The sequence below is a fragment of the Hakea prostrata genome, chromosome 10 (genome assembly GCF_041222555.1).
Source record: "Hakea prostrata isolate BN-2017 chromosome 10, UWA_Hpros_2, whole genome shotgun sequence".
Taxonomy (NCBI): Eukaryota; Viridiplantae; Streptophyta; class Magnoliopsida; order Proteales; family Proteaceae; genus Hakea; species Hakea prostrata.
The window spans coordinates 34,544,763-34,559,863 of record NC_142609.1 but is presented as its reverse complement, the minus strand read 5'-3'; the positions used below and the strand labels follow the sequence as shown (position 1 = coordinate 34,559,863).

The 15,101-nt window shown below is 39.8% G+C and overlaps 1 protein-coding gene across 1 annotated transcript in view; it reads left to right on the top strand.

The window, feature by feature from the left end:
- The first annotated feature begins 7,941 nt into the window (after positions 1–7,941).
- HAF01 (HAC13 protein (HAC13)) overlaps positions 7,942–15,101 on the top strand; it is an 81,710-nt gene continuing 74,550 nt past the window's right edge. Inside the window, exons 1-6 of the mRNA XM_089136294.1 lie at positions 7,942–8,320; positions 9,641–9,792; positions 10,138–10,244; positions 11,046–11,108; positions 11,256–11,301; positions 12,222–12,476. Of these exons, the coding sequence (XP_088992420.1) occupies positions 9,768–9,792; positions 10,138–10,244; positions 11,046–11,108; positions 11,256–11,301; positions 12,222–12,476 (496 nt within the window). The 5' untranslated portion in view covers positions 7,942–8,320; positions 9,641–9,767. The remainder of the gene's footprint in view (positions 8,321–9,640; positions 9,793–10,137; positions 10,245–11,045; positions 11,109–11,255; positions 11,302–12,221; positions 12,477–15,101) is intronic.

The following is a 15,101-nucleotide window of genomic DNA, read 5'->3' as shown; positions in this document are numbered from 1 at the left end:
ATTTCCCCCTAGAGTCACCATCTCCTTCCCGGCTACGTAAACTCTTAACCCTATTGGTCATCCACACATAGTAAATGGGAAGCTCTCATGTCCTCTCATGCTTCCCGCAATCTCGAAAGCCCACGAACCCAAGTCTATTACATGCAACCTTACCAATGAATGGCCCCCACAATGTGATTTGAGTCCTCTCACAGGTTGGTTATCGGTCTTGAGCACTCACAAATCCCCATTGCTGCTACGGATCACTCGGTCTCAATTCCCCTTCCAATAGGGTCAGATATGACGGGGGTTTCCTTAGCCAAACACTTCTAGACCAATCCTAGGTATGTCAACCAGTAGTCAGGGAAAGCGCCAAATGGCACCATAGGAAAGCGCCAAAGGGCACCATAGGAAAGCGTCCCATACCACCTCCACTGATGTCCAAAGACAAAAATACCAAAAGGGCATTCCCCATTCCACAACTACAACCTAGGCATTCACACCACATCATGATTCCATACATACCATCATATGATCCAATTCACATTCCATCAAGCATAATCAATTCCAATATGTAAATCACATTATGAATAGCCTATTGTAATTACAGAACTGAAACAATATAGAAAAGAACACTAAACAATAGCTAAACTCATGCATTCAAGTCATAATATATATATGTTTGTGAAATTAAAAGTAACCGCAAGAGCACGGTATCGTGTAGCTAACAGGTTGATCTCAAGGAGATATGCCACTTTAGAATTAACCTCTTAAGGATAATGTGAGAGAGCAATGATTCAAAGATTTTAACTTATTAGTTAAATTAAACGAGTAGTCCTAATCCATACATCTAATGCAATCAAATTGAGACGAAAAATAAAGCAAACATAACCAATGCATAATTAATAAAAGGCAGAAAAAAATGCAAACAATAAATAAATATAAATAAAAGGGAAGTGATCCGAGTGTTAACTCTGGATCTAGGGAAGGGGAGTATAATTATAATGACTTTGACGGACCCTTTGCCGTAGCTTACAGTCCACCGATCGGGGGAACGGATATTAGAGAAAAAGAAAATTGCAGAAAGGAAATAATCAAAACAATAAAGGGAAAAGGGAAACCTTAACAAAAAGAGGCACGACTGTATGCATATTTGATCAAGGACCCAGGGGAAAGGAGAACAGTAAATAAATGCTGAAAGGAAATTGCAGAAAGTAAATAACAGAGTAATAAAAGAATAAGGGAAACCTTAACCAAAGAGAGACACGACTGTAGGCATCTTTGATCAAGGACCCAGGGGAAGGGAGAACAGTAAATAAATGTTGAAAGTAAATCTTAAATTAAGAATATGGAGGGATAGATAGAAGCAAGAAAGGGGGGGGAGAGAAGATTATTGAAGAATGTTACTTACTTGCATCTTTGAACTTCAAATAATAAAAAAAAAATTTGAACTAACGATTCGAATCTCAACCAGATCTAGAATGATCTAGATCTGCAATTGCTAGACCCAGATAAAAACGAATCCTCAAACTTGAACTTGAACTTGAAATTGCATTACATAGAAAAATTAAACCTAAACATTCAATCTAGAAATTAAAATCTCACAAAAGTAATCAAGGAAAACTAGAGAAAGCCTAAATAAACCAAAGAGAAAAGAAAATGTGCTCCTCCTAAGCTCTAAAACACGTTCTCCCTTGATGGAGTATGCTCTCATTTATAGAGTTTACATGGGATATGAATATTGACAGAGTTTGAATCAAACTCGGAGTTCCTATCTGACTCAACCAATTAGGGTTTTGGCGTACTAATCGAAATTTTTTTAGAGATATAAAATGCACAATTCCACCATTGGGTTTGAGGATCAAGAATTCGTGAAGCTCGCCTCAAAAAATCAGCTCAATTGGACACCGGATGACCGTTCGATGAAGGGCTTGATCAAAATTGGACAAAGACATTCAAAAACAGGATTTTTCCCTCTTCCTTCTCTAGATATAATTCTTTTTCCTCTTTTTCTTTCTTTGATCAAATCCAAATAAGAAATAAGATATTGAAGTATGCAAGGACTCTTTTCTCCATTAGGACTCTCTCAATAATATCTCTATAGATTTGATTGATAATTTATAATCTCAGTCGTAGATCAAAATTTGCTTCTTTATTTCTAAAATATTTTGGAGTTGGCCCATAATCACATCTCTAGCCCATCATCTCTAGATCAGGCCCATTTTCGCATTTGAGAATTTGAACGGACCTCTTAACATGTAAAATTGCATGATTCATACCCAAAACTCCAAATATTTGCTTAAATCTTGAAAAATCCTAAAATCTGCAAAAACAACATAAAACCCAAGGTAGCTCCACTCTAAGTGTGTAAAAGGTATGCTTTATGCCCTCAAATTTCACACATAAATGTGTTCATCAATATCAAAGCATGTAAATATGCACATTGTGAGTGAACGTACTCACCTTGTATCCAACTTTGTAACCTTCAAATAAGAGGTCAATGAGCAAGTCTAAAATCACCTAAACAACCTTAACACAAACATGTATAGATCATAAGGAACCAACTCAAAAGATCGGAGAAGAAACGGAGACAAAACGGAGCAAAGTTGCGTCCAGCAACATGCTTGGTCGATGGTCCCTTGGTTGATGGGATCGACCAAGCATATTGTGTACAAACAATAACTTTCAACTTTGGTCGAAAACTCATCAAAACACATTGGAACACTCCAAAATTAACAGAAAAATTCTAAAACAATATATGATGATTTAACAATCTGAAAAGGCCATTGGAATAGAATCCCAACAGATCACCTATTAGGCTTAAACTGCGAATCTTCACGAAAAGGCTAGAATGAATGGGGATTCATTTAAAGGATAGAAAACAGAAGATCATACATATAAAACTACTTAGGAACATGTCTAACACATATTAGAATAGAAAACAACAGTAAGAGTAAGTCATAACGTCATGCTAGATCAAAACATGGAAAATCACCAATATGGCTTCAAGGAGAACATAGAGTGAATGAGGATTCACTCTAAGACTAAGAAGATTTGAGATTTGGTCATTATAGTAGTGTAATACCTTACTCACAATCAAAATAACTAGAAGATACAATAGAGAGAATAGATCTAAGAAGTTAGAGATTGAATACTAACCTTGAAGAAGAGAAATCAAAGTAAGAACCTTGCTTGGATGCTTAGGGATTTTCCTTGGCTTGAGAAGGGGCTCTAGGGTTCTTCCCACATTCTCCAATAGTTAAGAGGCAAAGTGTAATACCCCCCGTATTTCTAACCCGAGATCCGTATTCCAGGTCCGAGAACCCGAAGGTCTAGCCGGGTGAACTTGTGGAGTATCCAGATTGAAGCCCATGATCCATACCCGGGACCCATGGATCTGGATCCTTTATCGAAAGCCGCCTTGGCTGGAGTGGGAAATTCTGGAAGTCAGGTGTCGTTCAGAGATGTCCGGAATGAAGGTAAGATCTCCCCCATCTCTTATTTAGGGCTAGGTTGGCCTTGGGTATCAACCCCCCTAGTAAAAGCACCCTTGTATGGCAAATTACATGGGGGCGGTTACTAGTGGCGGCACAACCAGCGACCGGCCCAAGCGACCGCCCGGCTGTTTTCGGGGATTTTGCCCTATTTTGCCCCCAGACTTCTATAATAGGCAACCTCCGCTCATTAACGATTACTTTATTCGTTATTTCTTATTTGGGAGTTTAGACGGCTGCGGGAAGATCCGAAAGAGTCTCCGGAGTCCGACAGTGGCTTGGAAGATCGGTTCTCTTCTTCTCTGGCTTTCGGTGTGAGGTATTGAACTAACCCTTCGTTCTCTACTCTCTTATTTCCGTTAGTTTGGTTTTACCCTTTTTCCCTCGTCACGTGATTACCCCTTGGATATTCTTTACCTCTTTTTTATCTACTTGAGATGGAATAACCGTAAACGGAACCCTCGCTCCGTGAGATGGTAAATCCAATCAAGGAGAGGGTTAGTGATAGTGGATTGTTTTCTCTTACCCTTTTGGCTTAGGGAGTGTTTAATTCGAGACTTAGGATGAGATTACTCGAAACCGGATTGAAATCGAGTAATCGAAGCCTGAGTTTCGATTGAAACTCATCGTTTTGGGGCGGTCACTAGTGGCGGTCGCAACCTAAGCGACCGGCACAAGCGACCGGCTGGACGATGACCAAATAGATTTCGGTTTGATTCAAATTGGTTTATGTGACTTATATATTCTAATAACCCGTGTTTAGGTGATTCCTGTTTAAAGAAAAGTCTACTAATAGTTCGGATTCCATTTTACGGACGTTTCAGGTTATATGCAAGTAAGGACAGCTATCTTATCTATTTATGTATACTTCAAGATGTTGATTTATTAATTGTTATTCTTAATATGTACCAATATAAATGGAGTTCAATATAATGTATACTACGGACTTGATTTCATATTACATGGTTTGTGATTGTTATGAGATGGTGGTAGTTGGATATGATAGATAGTTGGGGTGTCGGGATATCTGGGATGTTACGGGGAGGTGGGAATGGGAAAGCGGATGCAGCACTATCATGATTAATGATGACATTGTTAGGATGAGTCTAGATGCATGGCTAGGACCCACAGCAGACCCCGGAGGGGAATTGAAACCGAGTGACAGGGATGGACTTGGTGGTCACGTGGCAGAAATGGTAGGGTTGCAATGTTAGGGTTGGGCCATGGATGCCAAGGACCGGACCGGGGCGGGAGGAATCATGAGAGCATCCGCCCAAGATATGTGGATGACCAAGGGTTAAGGAGTAGAGTCCAACAGAGGAGCCGGCCGTGAGGAACTCCAGGTTGCGAAGGATACCGAACCGAGTTGGGGGCCAAGGGGATGTACTGGACTCATGTAGACATGTAACCATATGACCTGCAGGATTAGAAACCCGGACATGCGGACAACCAATGGCGGGGAGAGAGGGGACAACCCCAACCAGGGGAGCCAGTGTGGACCCCCCGGATCCCACGAGGTAACCCGCCGGAGGAGGATGAGACTACCCGAGGAGGGCGGTGTTTACTAAAGCATGCCTAAGAGACTGCACGTAGAAATCATAGCATCACATGTGCACACAACGGTATCATGGCATGGATGATGGATGAGAAATGAGCTTCGAGCAGAACTCATCACTGATGAGCCATACGGAAGAAGGATTGACGAAGTGGGCTGGCCCATGAAGGAACCATCCCGTGAAGAAGAGGGCACCGCAGGGGAGATGGAAATAGCAGGCGGGAGCGGTGCAGGAGGCGCACGACCGGTGATGGCGAGGCGAAAGGGGCGGGCACAGACGAGACGGAGAAGAATGGAGAACCCCACCTATAAACCGGAATCAAGTCATGACTAGAGAAACAAACGGAAAGAAACGATTAAATACTTATCCGCGCCCTCATTTTGATTTATTCATTATTCTTTATTTCCTTGTTATGGAGCATTTGGGCCGAATTCATTAATTCGGTTATTGAATATTCTGCTCATGATTATCTGTATTTGTCTTAAATATTGTTGATAGACTAAAACCTTGGATCTTGTGACGGATCGCACCCACGGGTTGTCGGGCGGGTAACCGAGACCGGCGGGTGGGGTGTGACACAAAGTGTTTAGGTTTAGACTGAGGTTGCATATATATAGAAATCTAAAATCCTAAACTTCCAAAATTAGAACAAAATATGTTCCGAAGCTGCCTTGGTCAATTGGATTGACCAAGGGCGGATCAACCAAATGGTCTCGCTTTGCCAACTTGCTGGATATTGGATCTCCAAGGTCAAAACCAACACTTGGGTCCTCAACCAACTTAAGGAAGGGTCTACTCTAACTTCATAGGTCCCCCCAAAGATGTCAACATGGAACTCAAGGTCCATCATCCAAGTCAAACATCATTCAAGTCACTTTTTCATCCAAAACAAATAGGGTCTCCGAATTAGGGTTGGTTGGAATTTCACAGATGGAGTGAGGTATGGAGCTATCAGATTGGCAAACACTTATATTCATACCCCATTAATTATTATTCAGCATGCAAGTAGGGAATGTGTGATCCATCATTTCATTCAAGAGTCATACAAGATATCAAACATAACAGGTAAAAGTTTCATTGTAAGATTAGTGGATCACACCTGTGACTATGGGGCTTACAAGGATTCCATGTAAGCATACAGCAGCCATGATATTGCAAAGGCACAAGAACATCAAGTCATATTGTGATCATTGCTATACTGTTGACAACTACATGCATACGTATAATCTTGACATGGCACCTGTACCTGACTTATCCAATATTCCACCCCAACCTCCTACTTAGGCATTACAACCAACCCGTCCTCATAGGATGCGTGGGAGACCCAAGAAGAAGGTAATACAAGCTGAGGGTGAGAAATAGCAAAGGTTTAAGTCATGTTGCATTTGCAAGCAGGGAGGACACACTAGGAGGACATGTCAAAGAGTACCCGTTGGATCAGGGGTAGATTCGCAATCACTGTTTATGTTGCTTTTATATACTTAACATCATGTATAGTTATTTATTTTGTGTTTTCCATGCTTTCTTTTATTTAGGGCAACAATTGGCCCACCCAAGGGAGCCAAGGGAGCCAACGAAACCCATTGGATTAGGGGTATATGCTCAATCACCTATTATATTGATTTTATATACTTAGTAGTTATTTATATTAATCATTTGTTGTTTACTCTTTTTTTTTTTCCACGCTTTCTTTTATTTATGTCAGCAATAGGGCCACCTAAGGGAGCCAAGATAGCCAATAGGTCTCTTCATGGATTAATAACACAATGGATTAACCATTATGCATCACTTGTCTTTCTAGGGTGTGTGAGCCTTACTCTGAATCATTTTGAATAGTACATGGAAATTAAACCAAAGATCATTGATCTTGACTTGGTTGTTGATCTCTTCATGGATTAATACTGCAATGGACTAACCATTATGCATCACTTGCCTCTTGAAGGTGTATGACTCTCATTTTGAATAATTTTGAATAGTACATGAATTGGCAAAATAAGATGGAGATGCATGAATCACTTTGAACAGTAGGTGTTGGACTAGGGGGATTTGGGAAGCTGGGTGCGCGCGGGGGGTTCAGGGGCTGGACTGCTGGAGATGAGAGTTGGGCACTTGGGGTGTGCGCAGGGTTAGGTGGTGCGTTGGGTAGTTGGCCTTGCATGGGGGCCCTAAGGGTGTGGTCAATGGTATACGATGTGCTCACTTGGGCAAATTGAGCACCCTATGTGCACCATGAGCAACAAGCTTCGAAGAACCAAAATGGAAACTATGCAGACAACCAATGGTATGTGTGTGAGATTGGGTGTGCCAAATTACCGTACCTGATTTCTTCGACGAAAGCCTGTTGGTGATGGCGAGTGTTGATCGAACAAGTTGTAGAGGGAGGATTGCAAATGTCATAGACAGTGAGTGTTGTGTGAGTTAAGTTTGCAACTGTTGGGGTCAGGGTTAATGTTGGTTCTACTTGGGAGGACAGTGGGGTTCCACTGGAGTTGTCGGAGTCGTCGTCGGAGGAAGAGGCGATGACATAGGTAACTTCGCGGTGAAGCTTCTTTGTGAAGCTTGGGGTAAAAGGAAGTAAATTCAACTTTACAGATGGACATTTAGGTCTTTACTTATACTGAGGGGTAATATGGTCATTTCAAACCGTCACTTGGCGGTCAAAAGGCTTGACTGTCATGAGGAATAAGTTGATATTTTGAATTATGCCCCGGACGACACCGTAATATAAATGCATATACAGGGCAGTAAAGAATTTACCCCCATTTAACGAGTGCGGCGAGACGGCGAGTGCCGAGTGCCTCGAATAAAAGTAAAAAAACTCATTTTTTTTTTTAATTATTTGTACTTTTATGCCCGTAAATTTGTTGTTATAAAGCCGTCGGGGGAGTCGAACCCCATAACCGCCTCTGGTAAATACTCCAAGGGTAATCTTGTAAAAAGAGAACGGAGCACACCGAAGACAAGGGAAATTTTTTTCCTGCTGGTCTCCAACTCGGCTTCGATCCCGCCCTCTGTTGCGAGAGCAATTCCTCTCCATCTTTTTCGTCTCCGGTGACATTTTAATGGAAAAAAGGAACAAGCCAAAACCCTAAACTGCGTTTTTTGGTATTATTTTCGGACGAATCTTCAACATTAGCCGCTGTCGATTGCGAACGGGATATCTCTTCTTTATCTTCTCAATCTCTGGTTTATTTATCCTCAAACTCAGTTTGTTGCAGTGGTTCGTCTCTCTCCTACTACTTCGTCTCGGCGTCTCCCGGTGGTGGGATTGCGAGAAGCAGAGCCATTAAGGTTAGTACGCTAGTGAAGCAATCGGTTTTTGGCCCTTATGATTCTTATATGTTCCTATTGCTTCTTGTTTCATCTTTCCGCGGAATTTTTCAGCTGGGTTTTCCTCTTTACCGGGATTATCCTGTCTTCATTGAATAAATTTGTATTAATCAATTGAAAATTATCAGTCCTATCTTTGGGTACAATGTAGAGCTTGAACTAATGGGTTTCAGCAAATTCAATTCCCTTTGAAGCTGTTTTGGAAAAGGCAAATTGCAGTTTTAAACAGGGGCTTCATTGCTTAATGGGCCCAGGAAACTGGCTGGCCAACTAAGAGGTTGAACGCTCATACCCTCTGCAAATAAAAGCACACTGCTGATTATGCATTTCAGATCCATGGGAGCCCTCAGTATCTCTCCTCAAGGAACTTATACCCTTCTTTTCTACAGGAAATTTCCCTTGAGAGTCATCTTAAGTTGCCTTTCCAATCAACCATATTGGGTCTTGGAAGTTTATTCCTTGTTTGGTATAATGTTTGATGACAAATATTTTATTATGGGTCTATGGTTTTGTAGCCCCTCAGACATGATAATATCCCATCTATGTTTTAGTAAAATATTGGCATATTGCAGCACATTGGCATATCCCATTTTTTAGAAAATTCATTGGCATATTGCATGGGGAGCTCCTTTTCTAACGGAAGGTGATAAGGTCTGCCTTAGATGGTTTTCTTAAATCATGATGGCCCATTTTGAAATTGATAGTTTTCATTTGTGATGAACTTTGTTTTGTTTTGTTTCATTGATTGTATAATGGATGATGCTGTCTTTCCTATGATGAACTTTATCGTTTAGATTTTCATGGTTGAGACATTATGGCCATAAACTTTATATTTTCTGGATTTCATGATTTTGTGATGGATATTGTGTGGATATGTCTTTGACTGAAAAAAGGTCCTTAGAATGCAATTATTTTGTTTATTAGGTTGTAAATATCTGTTATACAGATCCATATTCTTTCTTATGGAGCAGCCATAATTAACTCATATTAAGCACATGCCATACTATTTTATTCTGCTGGTTTTTTGTAATAGTATTATTGCTGTCTATATGTTTGACTCCCATATGTTTCCATAGCCATATTATTATCATTCCCAAACTTACTAAGCTCATACCCCCTAAAAACACCCTCTTTCTTGAAATTCAATCTCATAAAGAACGTAATCCTTTCACCCAAAAAAAAGAAAAAAAGAAAAGAAAAAAAAAAAAAATCAAGAACGTAATCCTCGGGTTTTATTATACCCTAATTAACCATCCATTTTCTTTCAAATTTTTAATGCAGCAAGTCATCTTGTTGCTGCAGCCCCTCTTGGAGAAGCTCTGCTGCTGTGGGTCACTGGGGACAAAAGGCTCGTTCTCTGTTCTATGCCAAACGGCCCAATAGGTGGCAAAAGCCACTCTACTGTTGGATGGATGGGCGGCAACAACATTCAGGTACAACTTGCAGCTTTGTTTTCCTTCTCCATCTCCCAGTTTTTTAACACCAGCATCTTTTTTCCTATGTTACTTCTCTCACCTACTTCAACAGTTTGCCTTCTTAATTTTTTCTGGTGTTCCCTTGTTACTTCCTCTCTCATACATGCACACATGTCCAAAGTATATGAAAAACATCTGACTTGTAACCCACACCCGTGTCCATTTCCTTACTAAGTCAGGTTCTTTCAGTGGGGTGGGTTGCAACTTACAAGTAGATCATTGATTTCATTATTTACAATCTTTCTTTAGGTTTTATTTTTCGTTCTTTTATTTATGGATGTGTTTGAACCTTTGATTTTACAGATGAGGAGGATGACTATGAGGAGGCTGGTGCAGGAAACCGACTTTTGGGATTTATGTTTGGAAATGTTGACGACTCAGGCGATCTCGATGTTGATTATCTTGATGAGGCAAATGGCCTTCTCCCTTAGCTTTTATCCTTGTACAATCCAAGTATAATTGAGTATATTTTTTGTTGTACTTAAGATCCGATGATTGATATATGTTATCGAAAGTGAAATATTCCTGGATTTGGTGGCAGTTTTCTGTGATTCCCTGGGTTCGTTGGAAGTACATTCTTCTATAGTTCTATGTATACAGTAGAGCATAATTAAAACAGTGGTTGACATTAAATATGTTAAATTCAGATTTGTGTCATGATCTGCACATCCTCTTTCTGGAACCTCCTTCTCACTTCTCTGCTCTCCAGAAGGAATGTTCATATGGAAAACAACACAAGACATGGAGGACTTCTGTCCATTTCCTTCTTTGGCTTATAGATTGATTCAACTGACATTCGTTTATGTGCTGAAACTAGTGGTTTTTCTTCTTTATTTAAATAATAATTACTCTTAAGCTATAGACGTTCAGATAAAAATGTTGCTAAGTTTAAACCAGGGTTTCCGGAAGAGATAACAATTATCCTTTGTCCTGTTTTGGTTCTATCTCTGCAATTTTGTACTGATGATATTTATAGCAGAAGATATTGAAGTTGTTAAATTGCTTGAAAACATGGATTAAAGAGTTGGTTGGGGCCATTTATGGGACACGTTGCCACGTTGGTAGAAACTTGTCCTAGTTGCATATGATGACAACATGTCTTATGAATCAGCTTGTTTTATGGATCTGCAACAGTGAATACCCTAAAAAATGAAACTGAAAATCAATTAGCTTCTTAAACTGATGCTGGAATTGCAATATTTTCTACTCAGGACGCAAAGGAGCATCTTGCTGCACTCGCTGACAAACTGGGTCCATCATTGACAGACATTGATGTATGGATCATCAAAATCTCTAATTTTTGTACATCATAGCTGTTATTTCAGATATGGTAGACCATTTAGTGTGAGACATGAAGTGGTGATTTAGCATTTCATGTTCTTCCATACCTTGTTGCACTAATGTAGCTTATCCACTTGTAGCTGTCAGCGAGATCGCCACAAACGCCCACAGATACATCTGAGAAAGGTAATCATATATTTGGAAAAAATTATCTTACTTATGTCATTTTTTGTTCTCTTAGCTTCTAAAACTGATTCTTTTGGTCAATATTTCATGCTGAACTAATCTGAGAAAGGAAATCATATATTTGGAAATAATTATCTTACTTTTGTAATTTTTTGTTCTCTTAGCTTCTAAAACTGATTCTTTTGGTCAATATTTCATGCTTAACTAAGTACTATTATTAATCCATTGGTTCATGCATGCCATTTGAGGAAGCACAGCTTGATCTTATGGGACTTAATGAAATTCTTTATGTAGAAAGTTGTGCTTTATATTTTTTTATAAAGATATTTTTAATGTAACTTAGAGCATTATTTATCTACTTATCCTGAGAAAAGAACTATGAGATGCTTCTCAATTTATTTATTTATTTTTTAATTTCTTGTCCCTAGAAAGCATTTGTATAGAACTTACTGTGATAGCTTTCTGGTCTTATTTATTTATTTTTTATCTTTTTGGGGATCATGGTTGCTTTTGAAGTCTATTATGTATAATTCATCAAAGTGGAAAATGAGACGATTCTGGAAAATTGTGTATGCATAGACAATATGTTATGACATAGCCTTGATACACTTCCACATATGAACACTTGGAAACATTGAAGAATTTTGTTATTGAGCTAATTTATCATAATAATAAGGCCATGTGGGTCGCACATGTATGATGTGCCAATTACGCTTATGCAACTTCTCAGGATAACGTAATCTGTTTCACCAAGTCCTCACATTGGTGAATCCTGCGTGAGTCGTTGTTACCTGTATAACATTTTATTCTATAATTGTTTCTTAATCTGTTTTCTAAAAAGAATTACTCCACCTCATGTTATCATTTTTATGCATGCTATCATATCCTTGACGAAATTGAGTTTATCACTCTGGCTGTAGATTATGATGAGAAGGCTGAAGACGCTGTTGACTATGAAGATATCGATGAACAGTACGAAGGGCCTGAGGTTGAGGCAACCACTGAGGAAGATCATTTGTTCTCAAAGGAATATCTTTCCGTCAACGTTTCTCTGTCTAATTTGGAGTCTAAAGCTTCTGTATTTGATGAAGAAAATTATGATGAGGATGTGGATGAGGATCTTGAGAAAGCAAATGCTACATTAGATAACGATTCCGAAGCCCCAAGTGTGTCAGGTATTATGTGATTTCTGACATCAGATGGTTCCTATGATAACTTCACTGTTTTAATATGGACACTCAGATTGTGAAGAACTGGATTAAAAATCTGTAATCCCAAAAAGGGATATTTAGGCCCCCCCCCCCAAAAAAAAAAAAAAAAAAAAAAAGAACCAATTTGAAAATTCTGAATTAGGGTTATGGCTTATGGTTAGTGGAACTCTGAAATTTAGTGTTTTTGAGGTTTAATGCTGGAATGAATGGGGTTTCAATCTAAGTCCCAAGAGGGACTGAAAGGGTTATGCTCACCAGAAACCAGCCTAACTAACTGTCAGGATGTAAGATCTGAAAATTGTGTCTGTGTATGCTTACGGAGTGGCATCATGAGCTGTGTAGCAATTTTAATTGATTAGTTTTTTTGTTACAGGGGATTCATTGTGATAATCTTCCTATGTGAATGGAGTTTTAAATGGATAATTCTGGCATAGCGAGTCAATGACTTGGGTGCGTCTACTTTAGGAAGAGATTTAATGCCTTAAATTGGAGTACTGCATAAGGAACTCGTTGGCAGAGTATCAAACAAGACGACCTCTCTAATAAAATCCTTAAACAAAATGGGGGGTGGAGGTGGGGTTGAGCTCTGTCATTAGTGGATAGAAACTGAGAGGAAATTCCTAATGTTACATGAATGAATGATTATGATTCTAGAATCTTTTGAATTTGGGATAAAAACAAAAGATAGATCAACTTTGTAAACCTCTCTTCCCAATTTACTTGCAAGTTATTGTTTCTTGCGGTTAGTCATCTCTTCAATTACTAGTTATCTTCTTCTTCTCTTATTATTATTTATTTATTTATTATTATATTAATTTTTTTTATCTGAGTGTAATATTCTCTTATCCCTGTGGTGGAGGCATGCCAAAGTACTAGGTAAAATACAATCCTCTGCCTCTTTCTCCTCCTCTCCCCCTTTCTGTCCGGAGCCTTTTCTCTTTATTTCTCCCCCGTTGATTGAGATGATGAAGCCGTGGTAATGCCTGATCTACGGTGAGAGTCGTTGAGGAAAATGGTGATCTTCTGCCCCTTTCTTCTCCTCTCTCTCTCTCTCTCTCTCTCTGTTCGTCTGGTTTGTCCTGTCCTCCTCACTTCTGCATCTCCTCTTTCTGCTTCTCCACATTTGCTCCTAGATCTGATGATTTCCTGGTTTGATATCTCCTTTTTGCTTGAGGGCGATGGGTGTAAGCTCCAACCTCCACGGTTGGGGTCATTGTGGGAGATCTCGCGAGATATCTCGTTTTTTCAAAGAAGTGAGACGAGATGGAGATGGAGAGCAGAGAGTTGGGATATTTTGCTTTATCTCGCCCTGGATCTTGCCATATCTCGCCGGAACTCTCAAATTTTGCCATTTTTTGCGAATTTCAGCTGGATTTTCACTTGCAACTACTCTTAGCACATCTACAACATCAAAGGAAGATCAATCATTCTTTGCTTGTCTTATGAACATATGATTTAATGACTTATATAGAACTTCTAATGGTTGTATAATTTTATTATTATATTCTTGAATATTGAGATTGTGATATACTCATATGTGTGGAATTTTGATGACATTTAGGTTATTTGATGCATTTGATACACTTGCTTTTCATTTATAAACCTTAAAGGTTCTATATTACATGTTGTATAACCTTGCATTCCCTCATCCTACAACATGTCGGTTTCACACTATGGGTAGACTTAGAAATCATACTTAGGGTTGTTTTTTGATAAATCCAAGGCCATCAATGTGTTCAAAAGGCCTTAAATAGGTTAGATACAAAGTTTCAACCCAATTGAAACCCTAAAACTCACCAAGACGGGCCACCTAGTTGACGCAAAAGAATTGCATATCTCAACCGAGGTTTTCCAAGGTGCCGAGATCTCGCTCAAGAGCGAGATCTTCTACCATGGTTGGGTTGCTTCTCTCCACCTCTATGTCTTCACCTTTCTCCTCCTCCTCTACTTGTCCTTTGCCCCTTCATTCTCTCATTTTCTCTCCTCTCTTCCTCCTCCTCACCTCTGCTTCTCCTCTGTTTCTCCTTATCTCCGCCTCTTAGTTCGTCTAGTTCTCCTCCTCTCCTCTCTGCGTTCGTCTATCTCTCTCTCTTCCTCTCTTCCTCTCTCCCCCTTGTTCGTCTCTCCTCTCTCCCTCACCATTCATCTGGTTCTCCTCCTTTCTCACCCTCTGTTCGTTGCCTCTTGCCTCTCCATTCAACTGTTCTCTTCTCTCTGTCCCCCTTTGACGGTCTTCCTCTTCCTCTCCCTCTCTCTCTCTCCTCCCTTTCTCTCTTGGTCTGTTTTTCCTCCTCTCATGGTAATTAGGGCTTCTGCTCCTTGTAGGTTTGGGGGGACTGGTAAGTGATTCTTCCTCTCTTCTCCTCTTTGTCTCCTTCTCTTTCCTTCTTGATCATCTTCTCTCCCTTCCTTTCTGCTTTTTTCCAATTTCTTCTTGTTCATCTCTTGCCTTCCTCTGCTGTTGCTTTTCCTCCTCCCCGTTGTCTCTTGCCAAACAGGTGGGATCTTTTGTCAGCTGACTTGCTTTGTCTTCTGTGCTGCTGCTGCTTGCTGCAACTTTAGTTACTCTAGCAATGTTACCAACCTTGT